Raw genomic sequence first — 18,969 nt, forward strand, 5'->3', positions numbered from 1 at the left:
GTCATGAAAACCCAGCTGGCAGGGGTTAAGAGTTAGACAATCCTCAGCCCATGGACTATTTGAGTGTTGTCTATCCCTCAAACAATCTCTGCCACCTGGGTTCACATGACACGACAAGCCACAGCAAGCCGGACGCCTGTGAACCCATGCAAAAATGGTGCCTTTGGTTGCCTGGCACAACACAACAGCCCCCGTGGGTAAATTAAGCCATAGTGGCCTGTCATGTTGTGTGAACCAGGTCTGAGAGTAAGGAGAACCTTACTCTCTTAAGGGGTGCACTATAGTGTGAGAGGAGGGGGGTATCCTCAAAAATCCAGCAGAGGCAACTTCCATGAACAGAGCCCTTCCAGTTGTTGAAGGTCCTTCTTCTTGTGGAAGGGAGATCCTGGATCCAACCTGGTCAGTTTACCCATCTTTTATTCCTTCCTCCTCTCAAGGTTATTTTCTTTCCTTCGCCCTTTGGTTTTTCTTCCAGCCCTTTTTTGCCCATTCAGTCATTTGCTGTGTACAGACAACAATTTCTCAAATGCAGTTGTTATAATAGAACTTTGCCTGTGATGTATACATTCATTTTTTGTTTGTCTTACTAAAATGTTTGGATATTCGTTTTTGCAAGTTTTGATTTCTTCCAAGTTTTGGGAAAAGACAATACTAATTCCCAGTAGGATAACCAGCAGCGTGACAATAGAAGTGCATGTATTGAGGGTTCATTGTTGATACTGCCTCTAAGAACTATGCTACTGGCAACACTTTTCTCCCTTCCCCTCTATAATAGCAAAGGTTATGTTCCTACCCATCATTGTAAAACTTCTTTCAGCCCAAGGGCTGAATTCAGTTTCAGAGAAGCTAAAGCAGTGATGGATGGGATCAAAGGAAAAAGGGGCAGGGGCAATGACTAAGCCTTAGGAGAGGCATTTCAACCTTTTAGAATGGGGATGGGGGATGTGTAAAAGTTGGGAAACAACAAAATGATTGATGGGGAAGCCAGAGATCAAGGTTAGAACCCTAGGTGAGCCAGAAGCTCGACACCCCTGAATTATTTAATACCTAGCCCCTTAAAGAAAAAAATGTGTGAGGCGACTCCTTGCACAGCAATGTCCTGGCATTTTTTTAAAAAAAATTCTTCTAATGATGAGGCTGCCCGCTCTCTGACATATTAAAGACACTTTCTTCCATTAATCAATTTCACTCCAGACAAAAGCAGCTTCTAATCTGGTACTCCGTTTTACTGCTCTTTTGACTTGTATGGGACTAGCTTTGCATGTGTTGTTATGCAATTATTGTTACTGTGCCATCTGCCTGGGACAGTAACAATAAGGGGAAGTCATTCCCATTGCTTTTCTGAAATGATTGTCTGTACTTAGAATTATATTTTCTCTGTTCATTTTTGTTTTGCATGAAACTTCCCAGACCTGTTATGGAGAGCTGCTAAAGTTGGCACTGGTTGGTAACAACTGCAGGCAAGACATTAGAGATGTCACTTCCAAAAGATTATTGTTACATTAAAGTCCAGATTGGTGATGCAAGAAAGCTAGCCATAAAAGGTTTGGTGAACAGATTGATGCAGATGTCCAGGACACTGGCAGTCCTGTGAATTCTTGAAGTAGGCAGTGATTGCAGGGGGAATGAAACTCATATAATCCTGCCTGCCTGCCTGCCTGGGGCATGAATTCAGGATTGAACTCAGGAACTCTCTCTGAAGATGTGTACCTATTGTTATTATGGTAGCTTGATGCTATTAGTGCTGATTTTGTCTGACAGTTGCTGTTCCTCCTGTGCAGATCCTGCTAGCCTAATTTGATCACAAGCAACTGACTCGCGTCTCGTCTGGCTTGCCAGCGTGCCAGTCACCTGTTAAATAAACAGTAGGTTCCCTAGAGGGCTGTTGCTGATTGGCCCTTTCCTTCCCACCTTCTCCCAGATTGACCATCACAAGGACAGTGATAGCAGAGAGCACACTGAGCAGCAACAGCAGAATGGCTTAGAGTACCTGCACACAAAGCTTCAGAAGTGTGCCTGCTGGCCGGCAGATATTATGGGAAAGTGGGAAGCTGAAGAACGCAAGGTTGCCTATTAGTTCTGTAAAGCGCTATTCCTTATGTGGCAGCCAGGATTATATACTGGTGTGATGTTCACTTAAACCATGTTGGAACATTTGTTTACCTTTTAAAAAACTTGTGCAAAATGTATGCATATTGACTCTGAACCTGAAGTCCTTCACAGATTTGCATGGGCTTGTGCATATGCAGCAGAGCTTTTTACTCTTTTTAAATGACATTCTTCCACCCTTGCAACATAAGCTGTTGCTTGTTAATTCCCCTGAGTTTTGAAAACACTTTGTAATGTGGCTCAAAGGAATTGCTGTTCAGAACAGGAAGTTAAAAATCTCCATATTCCTTGGACTTTGTTTTCCTGAGTATGACTTTAGAGTGAAGCTACTGAGGTAAAACAGATCAGTTCTCAGCATGTGGTATCAAGTGGTTTAAAAATAATAATAATACCATGTCTAGTTAAACTTTTATTATCTGAAAATCGTTTTTTGAAGTGTATCATTTGCGCTCCCTCTCTCTCCTCATATAAGAACTCAAGTTGCTGTAGGAAGTATGTGCAAATATTGTAGAACATTACTGTGAAAATATTTAATATTTGAATTAGCCTATGTAAATTAATACCTTGACAAACGTCATGAAACATCCTTTCAGTAAGATTCTCTGCACTGTGTCACAGAATAGTGTTGAATGATAACTGCAGAAATAGCAAGATGACTTAGTAAAACTGAAATGGTTTATTTTCCCACTTTTCAGCCGGTCACCATTGTCCAAATGCTTTTCAACCATTTAACGGTGTGACCTAATTTGTTGTCCTTTGTTTGATGTGAGCCCTCCTGTCCAGAGACTTCGTACCTGTACTTAACTGCATAAAATGACTTGGCAATGTGGCCTTGGAATGTTGAGAAACCTGTGGTTGTACTGGATGTAAATGTTTATATATTGTACAGCACACCTTTATATATATATATATACCTCTGAGGTTCTGACTAGAAAGACCTGTAAATCGCTCATTATTTTTTATATAGATACATTAAAAAGATACTTTAGTTCATGGCCTCTGGGTTACTGTACTTCAAATACATTTATAAAGACAGCACTTGTTGGTGTTCTATACAATAAAACTTTGGGTTGTATTTAAAGAATCATGAACAGAAGGAAGATAGTTGCTGGTGCGGTTCTACAAATGTGCAAGAATTCACAAAGTACTAAATAGGTAGCTTCTACAGCAGTTCTCATGCTGCTGCTCACACAGGAATATTTTAGGATTTAAGCCCTCTTCAGTCATAGGATGTATTGATCCATATAAATACACTGAGAAGACCACTGAGGTCACGTTCATCCCCTCAACATCTGACCTCCTTGTGCTGAGCAGCGAGATCTGAAGGGGAACATTCACTTACATTTGCTTGAACATGGGTACACACTCACACAGCAGTATTACGATCATAGGGAGGGTTCTACTTGGGCTCAAGCGAATGCAAGTAGAAGCCCCCTTCAGACCTGTCGGCACAGTGTGGGGACATAAGAACATAGGAGTCATGCTGAATCACACCAAAAGCCAGCATTCTGTTCCCACAGTGGCCAACCAGCTGCCTGTGGCAAGACATGAGGGCAACAGCACACACCCCACCCAGCTTGTATTTCCCAGCAACTTGCACAGAGGCATACTGTCTCAGTTACTGGAGGTACATATCACCATTGTAACTAGTAACCAGTGATAGCCTCATCCTCCGTGAATTTGTCAAATCCCCGTTTAAAGCTGTCCAAATTGGTGGCCATCACCTACATCTTCTGGAACTGAATTCTGTAGTTTACCTATGAGCTGTGTGAAGAAGTACTTCCTTTTATCTGTCCTGAATCTCCCACCAGTCAGCTTCTTACACTGACCCCACGTCCAGGTTCTGGTATTGTGAAAGGGAGGAAAACATCCCCCTACCCACACTCTCTGCACCATCCATAATTTTGTACACCTCTATCATGTCTTGCCATAATCACCTTTTTTCTAAACAGTCCCAGCAGTTATATTTCCTCATAGAGGAGTTGTGTCAGCCCCCTGATCATGTTGGCTGCCCTTTTCTGCATCTTTTCCAACTCTACAAGATCCTGTGTGAGGTGTGGTTACCAGAATTATGCTCAATGTGGAATTTGCCATTTTTCACAGCAGCCACACACTGGCTCAGCACTTTCACTGAGCTACCCACTACAGCCCCAAGATCTTTTTTCTTGGTCAGTCACCATCAGCTCGGATCCCATCAGCATATACATGAAGCTGGGATGTTTGTCCCAATGTGTATCGTTTTACACTTACCTTGGAACAAGGTGGGGCATTTGGGGGCAAAAAATCCTCCCAACCTCACATATGCGCTGATAGGATCCGAACTGGTGGTGACTGACAAAGAAAAAGATCTTGGGGCTGTAGTGGATATCTCAAGAAGTGGATAGATGACTACTGCAAGTATACAAGCCAACCCTCAAAACAGCTCCATTTACCTGTAAATATAGGTCATTTGAAAAGAACACAGTAAAGACATCACAATGTCTACCTTGATTTTATTTGTCCATGTTACTAACATGTAGTTCAAGAAACTTGTATGACAGTACTTAAACTCCAACAGTTTACAAGTACACAAATAGCTTTGTAAAAAAGTGTTATATGTTCCTTAGGATGTTCTAGAGGTATTGCCTCTGTTTAAAGATTAAAAACAAGTACAGTCTGAAGGAGAAACTAACTATGGCATACAATGCTGATGATAGCCAAATGTTCAGCGCCTTTCAGCGAGCACTTTTAGAACTATTTCACTTTTTCCCTATGTGGACTTTGGGGAACAAAATTACATCACAGGTAGGAAACCATGCAAGTATGGGCCTGTTGTATGTACATACATTTGGAAGCTGCTGTGGGTTTGACATGCATATATGATAATGTGATTTTCACACATGGTATACAGAGTACATCTATACGAAATGTCCATGTGTGAAGCAGCCCACAGTCCTAATAAATATCCTACTTGGGAAGGCTTGTGTGCAAAGTACTTTATCGACAGGCCCCCTACAGCAGGGAAGTCTTCAGAGCCAACCTCAGTCTCCACAGGGCTAAATGCCAGCAATGGGCGGTGTAAAGTATCCCAGCAGAAAGTTGACTTTCTAATTGCCTTTCAAGTGATGTAAAACATCTGTTCTCGCTCTCTGGCAGCATATAAACACTGCTATATTCTCTCATGGAGAGCTTGCATTGCCTGTACAGATTGGGCTGAGTTCACATAATAAGTTATTTGGAGAATGCTAATTATAAAAAAAAAAAAAAATCCTCTCCCCTATTGTGTGGCAGGCCTACTGTAAGCCACCTTCTGGTACTGTTTGTGTGTTACTAAGCAACTGAAGCCTGAACTGCCAAATGCCTGAAGAGGATATACTCCTATTGTGGAGATACATTTCATTTTCTCTCTCTCTTTTCTAAATCAGCATCACTAGGCAAGGCCCACAGCAGCTTCTATTGCTAAGCCTGGCACCATTCAAGAAAAGGCTTCTCAGCAGAGACACTAGTGAAAAATTGAAAGTAGGTCAACAGCAACATGGAGAAGGTGACTCTGCTAAAACAAGCACCTGTCTAAACTCAGAACTTAAGCACCAACTAGCCCAGCCACCTAATTGAAAGAACGTGCATGTAACATGTTTGTAGCACACATTAATTTTCCCTTACAGCTACAAATGACTATTTGTAATTAGCAAGACTTTTCAGACCAGAACAATACTGGCTTTTTTCAGCCCACACAACCAAACTTCGTTGCAACCCATACCTGATTTCCCACTGCTGCACTCCATGGGAGTTGCAGGATTGTCCCATTAAGGTCACTTTATTCTAAGAAGCTCATTTACTAAGGTTTATTTAACCATTTCTTCAAGCCATGGGCTCATTGAGAATAAATTTATTCTGAAGTCTTGCGAGAATATACGAAGAACAGATGAAGTCTGAGTTGATGTGAGGACTGGCACAGTCTGGAAGGCACCTTCAACTACCCTACAAAGCCTGTGTAGAACTGCTGCTAATTCTTGTGCCCTAGATAGGGGCCTTAACTTCTCCTTCATCATGGTTTGATTTTCCACAACTGAAAAATTAATTATATTGAGAAAGTAGACTTTACTAGCAGAAGAAAAAGCAAAAGTGAAACCTATACAACAACCCATTGCCAGTCTTAGGATGTCCAGAGCAGTCCCTTGGGGGTGAGGGGGTGTCTTCTTTTCCTGATCTACTATATGCAGGCCACACGCACAAAGACCAGGTTCAGACAATCACAGGGGCAAAAGATGCCATTGTGGCTTCTTCCCCCACCCCTGCATATGCCGCACATGTGACCACAATTTGCATAATTCCCCACAATGGAGTGCAGATTGCCATGTCTTCCGAAGCTGGCACAGTGGGGGTGGCTTCTTACCTATGCCACATCCCATGGCTTGTGGCAGGGGTTGTGGTGATAGAAGCCACCCCTGCCGCACACTGTACCAAGTTTGGACAATAAGGCAATCCACGCTGCATAGTGGGTAATTGGGCAAATCATGGTCACGCACACAGCCCGTGCAGGGGAAGAAGCCACGATGGCTTCTTTCACCCCCGCAATTGTCCGCAGCCACTGAGTAGAAAAAGAAATACATCTATGTTCTTCAGCATTTATGGAAAGTGGAAAATTGGTTCTTTAATGAACAGAACAAGCAAGCAACACGTTTCTAGTCTACTCCAACGGGATATTATATATGAGATGCTCCTGTATACAACAGGTGATTTTCACTCATTCTACAGCAGTCTGTTTGAATTGACAAAATATGCACACCACTTGTCTGTTTTCAGAAAAATATCCACAGCCCCCGAAGACATGCATCGGTACTTACTCTGATATTGAATCCCAGAAGATCACTTATAACACCAGAGACTGCAGACAGGATCACCACACGTGTAATGTTGTAGATTAAGGGGTTCATTGTCAGGCCATACAGTCTAAATGGTGTATCTAACTCCTGCAATAAGAAAATGGAACTTAATGTGGCAATCTTGCTTCTTCCTCATAGTAATGAAATTGCCAACATCTTTTTAGCAACACACCAGTTATTAATAAGCAAACTGCTGCAAAGAGTTACACATTTTTCTTACCCGCTCACCTTCAAGAGTTTTGTAGATAGTTTTAGGACATTGTTAACCAGAGTGAGCTGTTCTTTCTTGTTTGGCTTCTTCTCCATCTTTAAATATAAGTTTATCTGTAATGCAGATGTTTAAAAACATTTACTAAGATCACACAGTACTCCAAGTCTGCCCTATAGGGACAATAGGCATGTTCAGCCGTGGCAAAATCAACTTTATCTTCCTGTAAAGCTAGCATAGACTTAAGCTGCAGAAAACATTAACCAGAGAAACTCAATGCTTGTCTTTTTCCTTGACCCTTGAACAAAACATGGTCCCCGCAAGGAGCTTAAATAAAACAACAAATGGCTAAAAATACATATCAAAAAACAAATTATCTACTTGCCTGTGTTCCAAAAGATGAGTCAGCAAATATGTATCTTATCACAAAAAAGGGAGGAAATGTAAATGTTTGGCTCGTCCATTACTAGCAACATAGCTCAATGTATATGACAGAGAATGGTGACAAACCCTGGAACGCAGGTTTCCAAATAAATCCTGGACAGATGAATGGACAAGTGCTTCAGCCTAGCCTAGCCAGCACAGGAAGGACTTGCAGGAGCCCACATTTCTAAAGAATGGTTTGGCAAAGATGGTCATGAGAACTTGCCACAGCTGTGCGCATTCCCTGTTCTACAAGGAGTAGGGTAGTAGCTGGGGGGTGGAGGGGGAAGAATACAAGGAGTTATGTAGGAGATTGAAGGCCCCCACTTAAAGAGTAATTGCTCAGCACAGCTTCTCCTCTCTGCCTTCAGTTTTCATCAAACAGCACCTGCACATACTCTAGTTTGTCTGCAAAGTTTAAAACATGCTTTATTTTTTTAAAAATAAATGTGTTACAAAATCTCATACTTGCACATTAAAATTGTAGAGGTGCATAAAACAACCCTGACATTTGTCTGAGCACCTGGTTTGAAAACAAGCCTGTTCTTCAAGACTAACATTTATAAATTCAACATCTATATACACACTGTTCAATATATCATCCTGTGAATGGTGGAGGGATGTTTACCATCAAAAGACAGATTATGGATACTTGCAGGCATAAATGGCAAACTAACAATGGCAAATAGTTTCTACTGAACAGGCCAGTTAAATGAATAATCTAAAATTGATAGAGAACAGAATGCCCCAGTTTGCACGATCACTGCAGCTTAAACAAGCCACGTGGCTTGTTTAAACTGTGGTGCATGCCTGGTGCCATTTAGCCAACTACCTGCCCAGGCAGCATGGTTTGTTTGAGGGGGAAACAACCCTCAAAACCCCCATGTGTCACAAGAGTAGTACATATAATGCAAAATACCTGTTCAGTGAGCAGGATTGAAATATTACTATATTTCTTGTTGGTTTCAGAGCCCAGGGATGCCAAACGCAACAAGAAGAGGAGCAGGGCTGTTTCCCAGATTAGGAATTCCCAGTTGTAAGCTGCATTCAAGAATGTCTTGTGACCTTTTAAAACCTATGAAAAAGAACACATCAAAAATCAGCAAATAGAGTGGAATGTTCCCTCTTACTATCTGTAATTTGTTCTGCTACAACACAGAAGACGCATGAATGATTTCTTCACAATGCCATTATGTACCCTGCATAGCAAGAAAACCTCTGTCCTGTGCACACAAAAGTCATAGGAGCGGAACTATAGTTTACTTTGGCAAACCCATGTTAGCTGAGGTAACAGAAATGGAGGAGAGAGGAGCTGTAGGAAGAACTGGCAGGTGGGAAGAGGGGCTCTTTACCCTTCTCTCACTTGCCAAAGTCCCCCCCTCCCCCAGCAGCTCTTTGTAGTTCATTTTTCTGTGGCCTGGGGCACACGATTGCAGAGGAGAATCAGTGGGTGGGGAAGGGATTAAGTATCCCTTCCCCAACCTTCCATTTCTCTCATACAAATCTCTGCTCCCACATTTATCTTATAATGCATAGTTCCACTCAGAGAAGTTTAACACAAGACTACAATATGCCCCTTAACTACTCTGGCTTGGATCCAGACTTTGTCATGCTTAGATACCTTGAAATCAATAGGGCTTAAGTTAGTTATGTCTAATCTAACAGAAGTCCCTTTGACTTCAATGGATGAAGGGAGCAATCCTATGGCCCCTACACAGTGTCTGCAGGGGGCATAAGATATTTTTGATTCCTGAATCCAAGCTCAGAAACAGCACTCCGACCTCAGGCCCAAGAATCCAAGCGCCTGGCCCCCTCCCCATTGCAGCCAGCACGGAAAGGACTGTGCTGGCTGCCTCTCCGAGGCAGCAAAAGTGACCTCAGAGAGGAGGTAAAGGGGGCATTCCCATAGGAGGGGAGGGGAGACACCGGCTTGTGCAGTATCCCCAGGTCGGTCCAGTCTCCTTCCCTCCCACTCTGCGACGCCTCAGCTAGACGGGAGAAAAAGCCTGTCTAGCTGAAATGTACAGCAAGAGGCCCAGCAGAGGAAACGATCGCTTCCGCCGCACCTCCCGCTCTGCACTGGATGCTAGTCAGCCTCTGAGTTTGGAGGCTTATGAGTATCAAGGGCAGATGATACAGGATTGCACCTGAGGTCTGGATCCAACTTTCTCAGTTTGGCCAACAAAAACAAGGACTCGTGTGGACTGCTAAAGCATGTCTCCCAACAGCACTAAGCGTGCATTACAGCAGACAGCTCAGCAGAGGCAGAACAGCCATGTAACTAGGATTCTTTTCTAGGACCCTGGGGGCTGCAGGTTTGTACCTGTATACCATGCATGTATCTTACACTAGGAAATTCTTTCCAGTCTACCAAACTGTGACTAAGAACCTAAACTATTGGAAAAGAAAAAAACTAATACAATTGGAAGTGTCCTAGCTAGATGGCTCATACACTAATTTGTTTAGTTTATGATTGTTTCACAAAACCAAAAGCAGTCCTTGAAGTGATTTACAAAAAAGGATAAAATGCCAACAATACAAAATATGATAACAGCAAAACAAAAACCTTGTTAACTACAGAAACTGGTGTGTCTTAACAACGTTTGGTTTCTTCTGTGTGGTCTCTGAGCATCACACATATAGGCTCTGCACCCGTGCGGAGCCTCAATTTGAGGAATTTCTATAGCTGGAGTTTTGGTGAGAAACCTTCACCCACCGTCCCAGCGCACATGTCCCCAGCGGGGTCCTGCTTATTCTCTCAGTTCTATTTCAGCTGCCATTGTGGTAGCCTCGTCTGGGAACTTCTCTTGCTTTCAGTTTGTCTGAAGGCAAAAAGTTGTTAAAAAGTTGAGGTTTTATTCTCCCTTTCTCTCCCTCTTTATATATTGCTGTCTTTATCATCTGTGTTATTTATTTTGTGTTTCATGATCCTGCGATGGCCCTTGTGTTTAGAAAGTGCTCCTATTGTGGGAGCAAGCTACCGCCATCAGGCAGCCACTCGCTTTGTCTTTTCTGTCTCGGCAAAGGACACATTGTTGAGACTTGTCCTTATTGCCAGGCATTCTCAAAACAGGCTCGGCAAAATTGTGCTGATCGGCTAAAAGCCACGCTTTAGAAGAAAGCACTTGAGTCAGTTACAGACCCACCAATGGCTCAGGTCTCTAACCCCCAGCCGGCAATATACCTGCCTTGCCTATGCCTGTACAAGTGTTTATTTTATTTATTTATTTATTTATTTATTTAAAACATTTGTATCCCGCTCTGTATCATTAAGATCTCAGGGCAGCGTACAGATAAAATAAATTTAAACGGTATAAAATGATAATTTAAACAGCTAAAAGCATATTAAGCCATTAAACAAGCTAATACCAATTAGAAAATCTAAAACAATAAAACAGTTAAAACAGTGTGCAACTTTAGGGAATTTAATTAGCCCTCAGAGGTTTTGGTGAAAAGCCATGTTTTAACTTGGCGGCGAAATGAAACCAATGTCTGCATCAATCAGGCCTCCAAAGGGAGGGCATTCCACAACCGGGGTGCCACAGCAGAGAAGGCACCCTTCCACATCCCATCATAGTGTATGTCTCACACTGGTGGGACACAGAGGAGAGCCCCTCCAACAGATCTTAATCCTCGGACAGGCATATATAGGGAGAGGCGCTCCCTCAAATATCAAGGTCCGAAGCTGATTAGAGCTTTGAATGGCACCACCAGCACCTTGAATTCCAACTGGAAACGTATTGGCAGCCAGTCCTTTAAAACTGGTGCTATATGATCTTTCTGTGATTTTCCAGTCAACAGTCTAGCTGCTGCATTTTGCACTAGCCACAACTTCTGAGTCATCTTCAAGGGCAACCCCACATAAAGTGCAATGCAGTAGTCTAATCGGGAAGTCACCAGCATGTGCACTACTGTGGTTAGGTTATCCCTGTCTAGGAAAGGCTGTAACTGGTGGATCAGCCGAAGCTGGCCCCAAGTACTCCAGGCCACGGAGTACACCTAGGGCTCCAGTGACACAAACAAATCTAGAAGTACTCCCAAGTGATGCACCTGCTCCTTGGGGGGGGGGGGTGCAACCCCATCCGGGACAGGTCACTTAACCAATTCCCAGATTCAGGAACCACAAATCCACAGGGCTTCTGTCTTGTCAGGATTTAGCTTCAGTGTATTGGCCCTCATCCAGCCCATTACAGCCTCCAGGCAATGGTCCTTCACCACTCCTCCAACGACAAGGAGAAGTAGAGCTGAGCACCATCAGCGTACTCGTGACACCTCTCCCCGAAACTCCTAATGACCTCACACAATGGCTTCATATAGATGTTGAACAGCATGGGGGATAGAATAGATTCCTCTGGCACCCTACAGCCTAATAGCCATGGAATCCCCAATCCTACTCTGGAATCAGCCCTGCAGAGAGGAGCGGAACCGCTGTAACACAATGCCCCCAACTCCCACCTCACAGAGCCGATCCAGTGAGATATCATGATCAGTGGTATCAAAAGCTTCTGAAAGATCCAGGAGGAGCAACAAGAAAACACAACCAAGAGTCTTTGCCAATCTTCGATCGTACTCACTCTGAGACCTGCACCACCTGCACTCTAGCCATCGTCCAGCTGTTTCATTACCTGTAGATCTTCTGTAAACCAAGGTGAATTATAGGCTCCACAGCACTGGAGTGAGCGCTTGGGAGCGGTTGTATCGATGGCCATTCCCATCTCACTATTCCATAGTGAGACCAAGGTCTTGACCAAATCACCAGCTCTATCAGCAGGAAAATCTCCCAGAGCATTCAGGAATCCATCTGGTTCCATCAGTCCATCTTAATCGGTCCCCCACACCTGCAGGGAGGATCTGCTACCACCAAACCAAACCTGGCAAGGAACTGATCTGACCATGACAGCAGGGTTGTTGAAAAACCCCTCAAAACCAGATGTTGGGGGTTATCTCCCCTCACCAATGTCCCACACAAGTTTCCCCGAGTGAGACTAAGCCCCCTGCTGCAGGGCGGGTGCTTTCGTTTCCCAAGAAGTTGACAAAAAAGGCCAAAATGCCAAAGCAAACAGGTCAATCTTCTTTCGAAATAAAAAAGAAAAAGCTGTTAAAGAGATGATCAGGCTCCCTTCGGGATGGAGTCAGGCCACACTCCCCACCTCGGGATCAGCTTAAGTCTCCAACACTGACAGTCGTTGCTGACACTCCAGTGAGGCCTCTGGATTGACTGGTGACCTGAGGGTGGTACCCACTGCTCCACCAAGGCTTCTTTCACCTATCCTGATGGCGATACCAACACTGAGATCAGACCCAATTCCGATTACGTCTACTTCAGAGGGTGAGATCTGGGACTTTTCCCTGCCTGAACCTCCTGCTCGACCACCTCATTTTCCCCATTCCCCATCTGGGGACACAGATCCCAAAATACATGCACAGGTTCTCCTGACTCCCTCTTCTTGGTTGCATCCGTCAGGCAGAGTCAGCCCCCTAGATTCGACAAGTGACTGCAAGAGCGCTCCGGGTTTCGAGTTTCAGAGCGGGGCCGATACTACCATTGAGACTTCCCATACAGGAGACCACGAGACTGGGATGAGCAGAGGGCCACAGATCCTTATGGCCACCACCTATACTTGCCACAGGAGAGACTTCCAGATTGGGCACCTCCTCAGTTCCGAACCCAGCTATCAGCTACAGTTTCAAGACCTCCTGAACCACAGGAGACATTTCTCATTCCTGAGGTTCAGGAGGGAGCTACTTCCATCATTATGATATAGTGACGGCTTGGGTTTTGTTCTATAGAGTCCTGTGTTTCTGGACTTGTTCTGGTTAGATGCTGCAGCAGTCAATTAATGTAGTTCTAATCTAATGTAGTTCTAATCTAAACCCCCCATGTGAAAAAAGCACTAGGTTATCCAGCTCCTGTCATCAGATGCAAAAGAACAGCATGTAGGTTATCCCACTTATGTTTCTTTCTTTTAAATTAATTTTGAGGCAGGTCTATAGAACTCACTGCCACAGTTTTTACTAAAGCTTTCAATTAGACCTCACTACTAAAGAGTGCTGCCTCAGCTATCAAACTTTTTAACTGCTGCCACTAGAACAAACCCTCTCTACCTAAAAGAAACTCAGTAGCCTGGTTCCTATGGCATAGGCATGGGACTGACAGTACCACTAGAGACAACTTTTCAAAATGAACAAAAATAAGTATTTTCAATTTTTCCCAAAATTTCAGTTTTTTTCTGACTCCCCCTCCCCTAAAACACATTTTTTTCCATGGCCTAAAAATTTCTGGAAATATTACATCTCTAGATGCCAACTCCAGGTGAACTCCATTGTACTTTGACGACATGTGGTTCAGGTCAGCGTGACTGTCTCAGAAGGCTCTGAACATCAGCCTTCGCATTCCAAGAAGCCCTACTCGGCATCGAAGTACCATTCCTTCCACCAGAAGGGTACCAGAGGAAATAGGCGGCGCCTTTGACTGTCTCCCCCTTTCTCTTCATCCAGAGGCTCAGCCCCCCACCTCCCATTTCCGGCACTGCTCTGTCCATTTTCTCTACCTGGACCAACATCACCACAGACTCCTGGGTGCTTTCCATTGTACAGAGGGGCTACAGGATCAAGTTTGATACCCTCCCTCTGCTCAGTACTGTGACAGTCCCGGCTCTGTCACCTGTTCTCCACCAAGAGGTTGACACACTTCTCTGGAAGGGAGCCATCAGACCTGTTCCGCATAACAACTCCATGACAGGTTCTACTTGAGGTACTTCATGGTACCAAAGAAGGATGGAGAACTTCGGCTGATCCTGGACCTCTAAGAGTTAAACCTGTATATTTCACCCAGAAAGTTCCGTATGGTTTCTCTGGCGTCTCTTCTTCCTCTCCTCTCCCGAGGAGATTGGTTTGCCTCTATCAGCCTCAAGGACGCTTACTTTCACATCACCATATAGGAGTCGCACCAATGCTACTTCCGCTTTGCCATCAATACCGATACCTACCAGTTCTGGGTGCTACCCTTTGGCCTCGCCACTGCTTTGAGAGTATTCACTAAGTGCATGGAGGTCTGTGGATGCTGGGGGTTGAGGTATACCCATACATGGATGACTGCTTGTTGGTGACATTGACATGAAACTGTCTTCTCTGGTCGATAGAGGTGACCTGCAATCTCCTTCGGTGCCTAGGACTTTGCCTCAATCTGGAGGAGTCTCATCTACAGCCTACCCAAAGTCTTCAGATTATTGGACTCCAGAGTTGCTGAACTCCAGAGCAGGCAGAGCCTTTCTGTCAGGAGTGCCTTGGCGGCCTCTCTCAGTAGATTCCAATAGCCAACTCAAGACACAGACGAAAGGATTTCTTTTCAAAGCTTTAATCCTTTTACAACTTAATTACTCTTTCAGATGCTATTCACCAGCGACTAAAGCAAGGAACAGCAGAGTGGCCTAAGCTTCAAGTAGGCAGTTGATCCCCATTTGAAAGAGAGTCACTTGAAGACCCAGAACTTATGGGCTAGGGAGAGATCCTCCCTCTTTCCCTTGGGTCCATGGGAAGCGGCCATTGCTTGCGCGCCAAACGGGCGCTACGCCTCCTTTCTGCGCCCTCCATCGCTCATTGCTCTTTGTGTCTGCGTCGAGCATCTAAGAAGCCCCCCTCCCACACTCCCTCACTGCCAGGGTCACTATCTATCTTAGGAATGCTGGCAGGAGGAATCTCTGCCAGGTGCTGAGCCTTTGAGGGATGAGCTGCTCCCCTCCCACGGATTGCTGTTCCTCCTCAAAATCCAAAGTGCTCTGAGGCTCTCTGGGCTGTTTCCACCCTGACACTTTCTTCCTCCAGATCAAATGGAGGTAATGACTTTGCTGGCCGTGGAGTTCATTCATCACAAGTCCACCTTGGCATTCAGGACGCAGCACCTACTGGGTCTGATGGCTGCGACGACATCCGTCGTTCATTACACTTGTTTGCATATGAGTCCTCTCCAGAACTGGTTCATATGCAACTTCAGTACCAAGTGGGAAGCCCATTAGACCCAGCTGCATCAGGGACTCCTTCTGATGGTGGACAGTGCCAGCTTATTTATCAGATGTCATGCCCTTCCTTCCAAGTAGTGACTACAGATGCATTGCTCTCGACATGGGGAGCTCATTGCTCAGGCCTCACAGTCCATGGACAATGGTTGGCTATGGACGTGAAACTGCATATCAACGTCCTATTGCTCAGGGCAGTGAAAAAGGCCCTTCGGCGTTCAAGCTGCACCTGGTAGGCAGACTGGTCCAGGTCACCTCGGACAACATGACCTTTCAACACCTTGTAAGTTAGTTTGCTACTTGCCCATATGTGCGATGCACAAAGACCACGAAGGAGAAAGACAGGTTGCTACCCGTAACTGTAATTCTTTGAATGGTCATCTGTGCATTCACACAACCCACCCACCGCCCCCTCTTTGGTGTCATACTTGAGTTCGATGTTGGGTACTGAAAGTATTTCTTAGTTCCAAGCTACAACGTTGGTCTCAAGGAACAAAGGGAATACGTGAAAACCTGCTAGGGCATATGCACTGGGACGGTGGGGGAAGGGTTCCTGCCAAAACTCCTCAGCTATGGAAGTTTCCCAAATTGAGGCGCCGCGCAGGTGCAGAACCCATATGTGTGAATGCATAGATGATCACTTGAAGAACTACTGTTACAGGTAGCCACCTGTCTTTGCCAATCGACTGATTTGTCCAGGGAAAACACAGTTGTGAAATAAAGAGTATTAAGGAAGCAGCATGCTGATCTTATCACAACTAATTATAGACTCTGCCTTTTCAATAGTGTTATTTAGATCAGGTTGCATTATATAAAAGCACCTACATTTTAAGAACAACTGGCTGGGTGAGTGCTTCTCCATCAGTGCATATAGAGCAGCCACTATAAAGTGCATTCCACCGTGTGAGAGAAAAACCTGCCACAAGGAAAACTGCTACTTGGCAGGATACAGATAAGTGCCGCTCAGTGAGTAACAGAATGTTGTTGTTTAACTGAGTGGAAATGCAAGCATATCAGTTTTCATGTACAGTGTTATTTGAAAAAGCATTCCTCTGTAAAAAAAAAAAAATGCATCCCATGTGGATAATGTACCAAATCCCAGAGAAAATTAGACTAGAAGCCTTTTAATATGGTTGTTGTTGTTTTCACCCAGAGACTCTCAAACAACTCTCCCATGTGAAAACGTAGCTGGAACATTCCTCAGATGAGAACTGCATCACCCCAGTCTTGAATGTTTGAATCCTACTCTAATAAGTGAAACAATGTTTGATGGTAAGCGTTATCTCTGCAAATAATACTTGCGCTCTCACCTGTGCACAGCATATGAAAGCAATGGAAAGAGCCAGTAAGAAGATGGAAGATACAACTACATCAACAGATCGCTGTGGGCCTCGCCTCTGCCAAGACAAACATGTTGAATTAGAGCACAGAAAATGCAGGTGTACACAAGAAATGACCACAGAGAGCAAGTGATACATGCTGCAACATCTTATGTCCTAAATCATACAGTAGCCTGAGACCCTGTCTACAATCTGAATCTTCTGCTTTAGGTTGAGGTGTCAGTGCTTTTAGCTTATGCTCACCTTTAGGTAGGAGCGAAGCGATAACCAGATCTTAATGTTTTCCACCTTCTTGAGTCTGAAATGAGGGATTTCATACTTCCTGGCTTTCCGAGCAGAGGTAATATGGCTAAAAAGTTTAGCAAACAAAAATCGCTGCAGAAGAAAAATCAGTGTCAATCATAGCAAAGTGCACATTGCTGTCACCAGGGCCAGCCCAAGACATGTTGCTGCCTAATTCAGAGCATCAGATGGTGCCCCACCACCACCTCCAAGTCACTACCGCTCAGCCTAACCTACCTCATAGGGTTGTTGTGAGGATAAAAATAGGGGGAGGATCATGTAGAACACCTTTAGCTCTTGGAGGAAAGGTGGGATATAAATGTAAAAAAATGTTTTTAAAAAGTCAGCAGAGCTCCATGGCCCAGGGACAATGCAACAGTGGTTTAACTGCTTTACTTTTAGTTCAACACAGATCTCGTAGGCGCACTCATTTTGTGGTTATATACATTACCTAGGAGAGAGGAAGTGGAGACATGGGATAGTGCTTTTAGTGACCACCTTGAGTGGCATTTTTCTTGGTAGAAAGGCAGGGTACAAATCAAATAAATACATAATTATGTGACTGCCCCATAACATTTTAATCCTGATTTTTCAGACCAACCTGTTTATATGTTCTCTCTGCAACACACATCATGAAGAAAAACATCCAGGTGAGGCACAAACGCTCAAGAAAGATAATGATTGCAAGGATAACAACAGGGGGGATTGTGGGAGCCCCACAAAAGTTATATAAAAGTTCTTTTATAGAAAGGGACCACAGCTGCTCCAGGGTCTTTGAGTGGAAGAGTCGAAAGAGGAAGGGAAGGAAGGCTAAACCAATGGTAACAATATTTCCCAGCCACTGGTAACCAGCTCCTTGTTGATAGGCATTGACCTATTGGTTAGGAAAGCAAAAGCAAAATTACACAGATTGCAGGTAACATTTAATGATGTGTTCATCAAGTAACACAGAAAACCCCCACCCCTTTCAGTTCAGCAAACTCCACTATAAAGCATATTATATATCAACAGAAATTCTTAAAATAATGTAGTGAAAGGGAAAATCACATTTTCAGAGATTATATATTCACCTTGAGTCACTAAATGTTTCATATAGGGTTAAATCTAAAATTGCACTAGTGAAACAGGACTTGAGGGTGCGTGGGGAGGGGCTACAGCAGAGAGAGGAAATTGCCCCCTACCTGGTTCTACCGATGGAGCAGAAAGACACCATTGGATACAACGCATAGATAGTAAGAAGCTGCTGAAGGAGTTGCACTGGTTACCAGTTGTTTTCCAGGCCAAATTCAAGGTGTTGGTTTTGACCTTTAAAACCCTATACGGTTCCGGCCCAGCCTATCTTAAGGAGCGCCTCCAGCAACACCAGACAGGCCGCTTAACAAGATCAGCCTCGGATGGCCTTCTCTCTGTCCCATCAGCCAGGACAGCTAGACTGGTGGGACGAGGGAGGGGGCCTTTTCTGTGGTGGCCCCCACTCTGTGAAACTCCCTCCTTAGGGAACTCCGCCATGCCCCCTCTTTAATGAGCTTCCGCCATGCATTAAAAACGTGGTTATTCAGGCAGGCATTTGGCGTGGGTTAGGGTATTTTAGAAAATGTTTTTATTGTAGAATTTTATTGTTTTAAACTGTTGTATTATATGCTTTGTACATCGCCCAGAGTGGCTGACTGACCAGCCAGATGGGTGATTAATAAATTTAATAAATTAAAAAAATAAATAAGAATCTA

At 44.2% G+C, this 18,969-nt stretch overlaps 2 protein-coding genes across 13 annotated transcripts in view; one reads left to right on the plus strand and one right to left on the minus strand.

Annotated features, from left to right (window-relative positions):
* The window catches only part of MAGI3 (membrane associated guanylate kinase, WW and PDZ domain containing 3), a 304,410-nt gene extending 301,860 nt beyond the window's left edge, over positions 1–2,550 (plus strand). The window contains exon 22 of one of the 2 annotated variants that reach the window (XM_084853476.1): positions 189–2,550. Coding sequence is in view for 1 of the 2 variants with exons in the window: in XM_084853477.1 (XP_084709603.1) it covers positions 1,782–1,801 (20 nt within the window). In the remaining variant the exon portion in view is untranslated. The remainder of the gene's footprint in view (positions 1–188) is intronic. The other variant, XM_084853477.1, reaches the window with a different exon arrangement.
* Positions 1–18,969, minus strand: part of PHTF1 (putative homeodomain transcription factor 1) — a 75,797-nt gene that overhangs the window by 20,560 nt on the left and 36,268 nt on the right. For 5 of the 11 annotated variants that reach the window (XM_084853483.1, XM_084853488.1, XM_084853482.1 and 2 more), the window contains 6 exons: positions 17,844–18,116; positions 17,204–17,335; positions 16,931–17,017; positions 8,525–8,680; positions 7,203–7,298; positions 6,936–7,061 (listed from right to left, as the gene is read on the minus strand). In XM_084853483.1, coding sequence (XP_084709609.1) covers positions 6,936–7,061; positions 7,203–7,298; positions 8,525–8,680; positions 16,931–17,017; positions 17,204–17,335; positions 17,844–18,116 — 870 coding nt within the window. Of the gene's footprint in view, positions 1–4,583; positions 6,158–6,814; positions 7,062–7,194; positions 7,299–8,524; positions 8,681–16,930; positions 17,018–17,203; positions 17,336–17,843; positions 18,117–18,969 lie in introns of those variants that run through there. The other 6 variants (XM_084853487.1, XM_084853485.1, XM_084853489.1 and 3 more) reach the window with 4 other exon arrangements.

Source organism: Heloderma suspectum, chromosome 4 (genome assembly GCF_057233095.1).
Source record: "Heloderma suspectum isolate Gila_16-S chromosome 4, 16-S_ref, whole genome shotgun sequence".
NCBI classification, from domain to species: Eukaryota; Metazoa; Chordata; class Lepidosauria; order Squamata; family Helodermatidae; genus Heloderma; species Heloderma suspectum.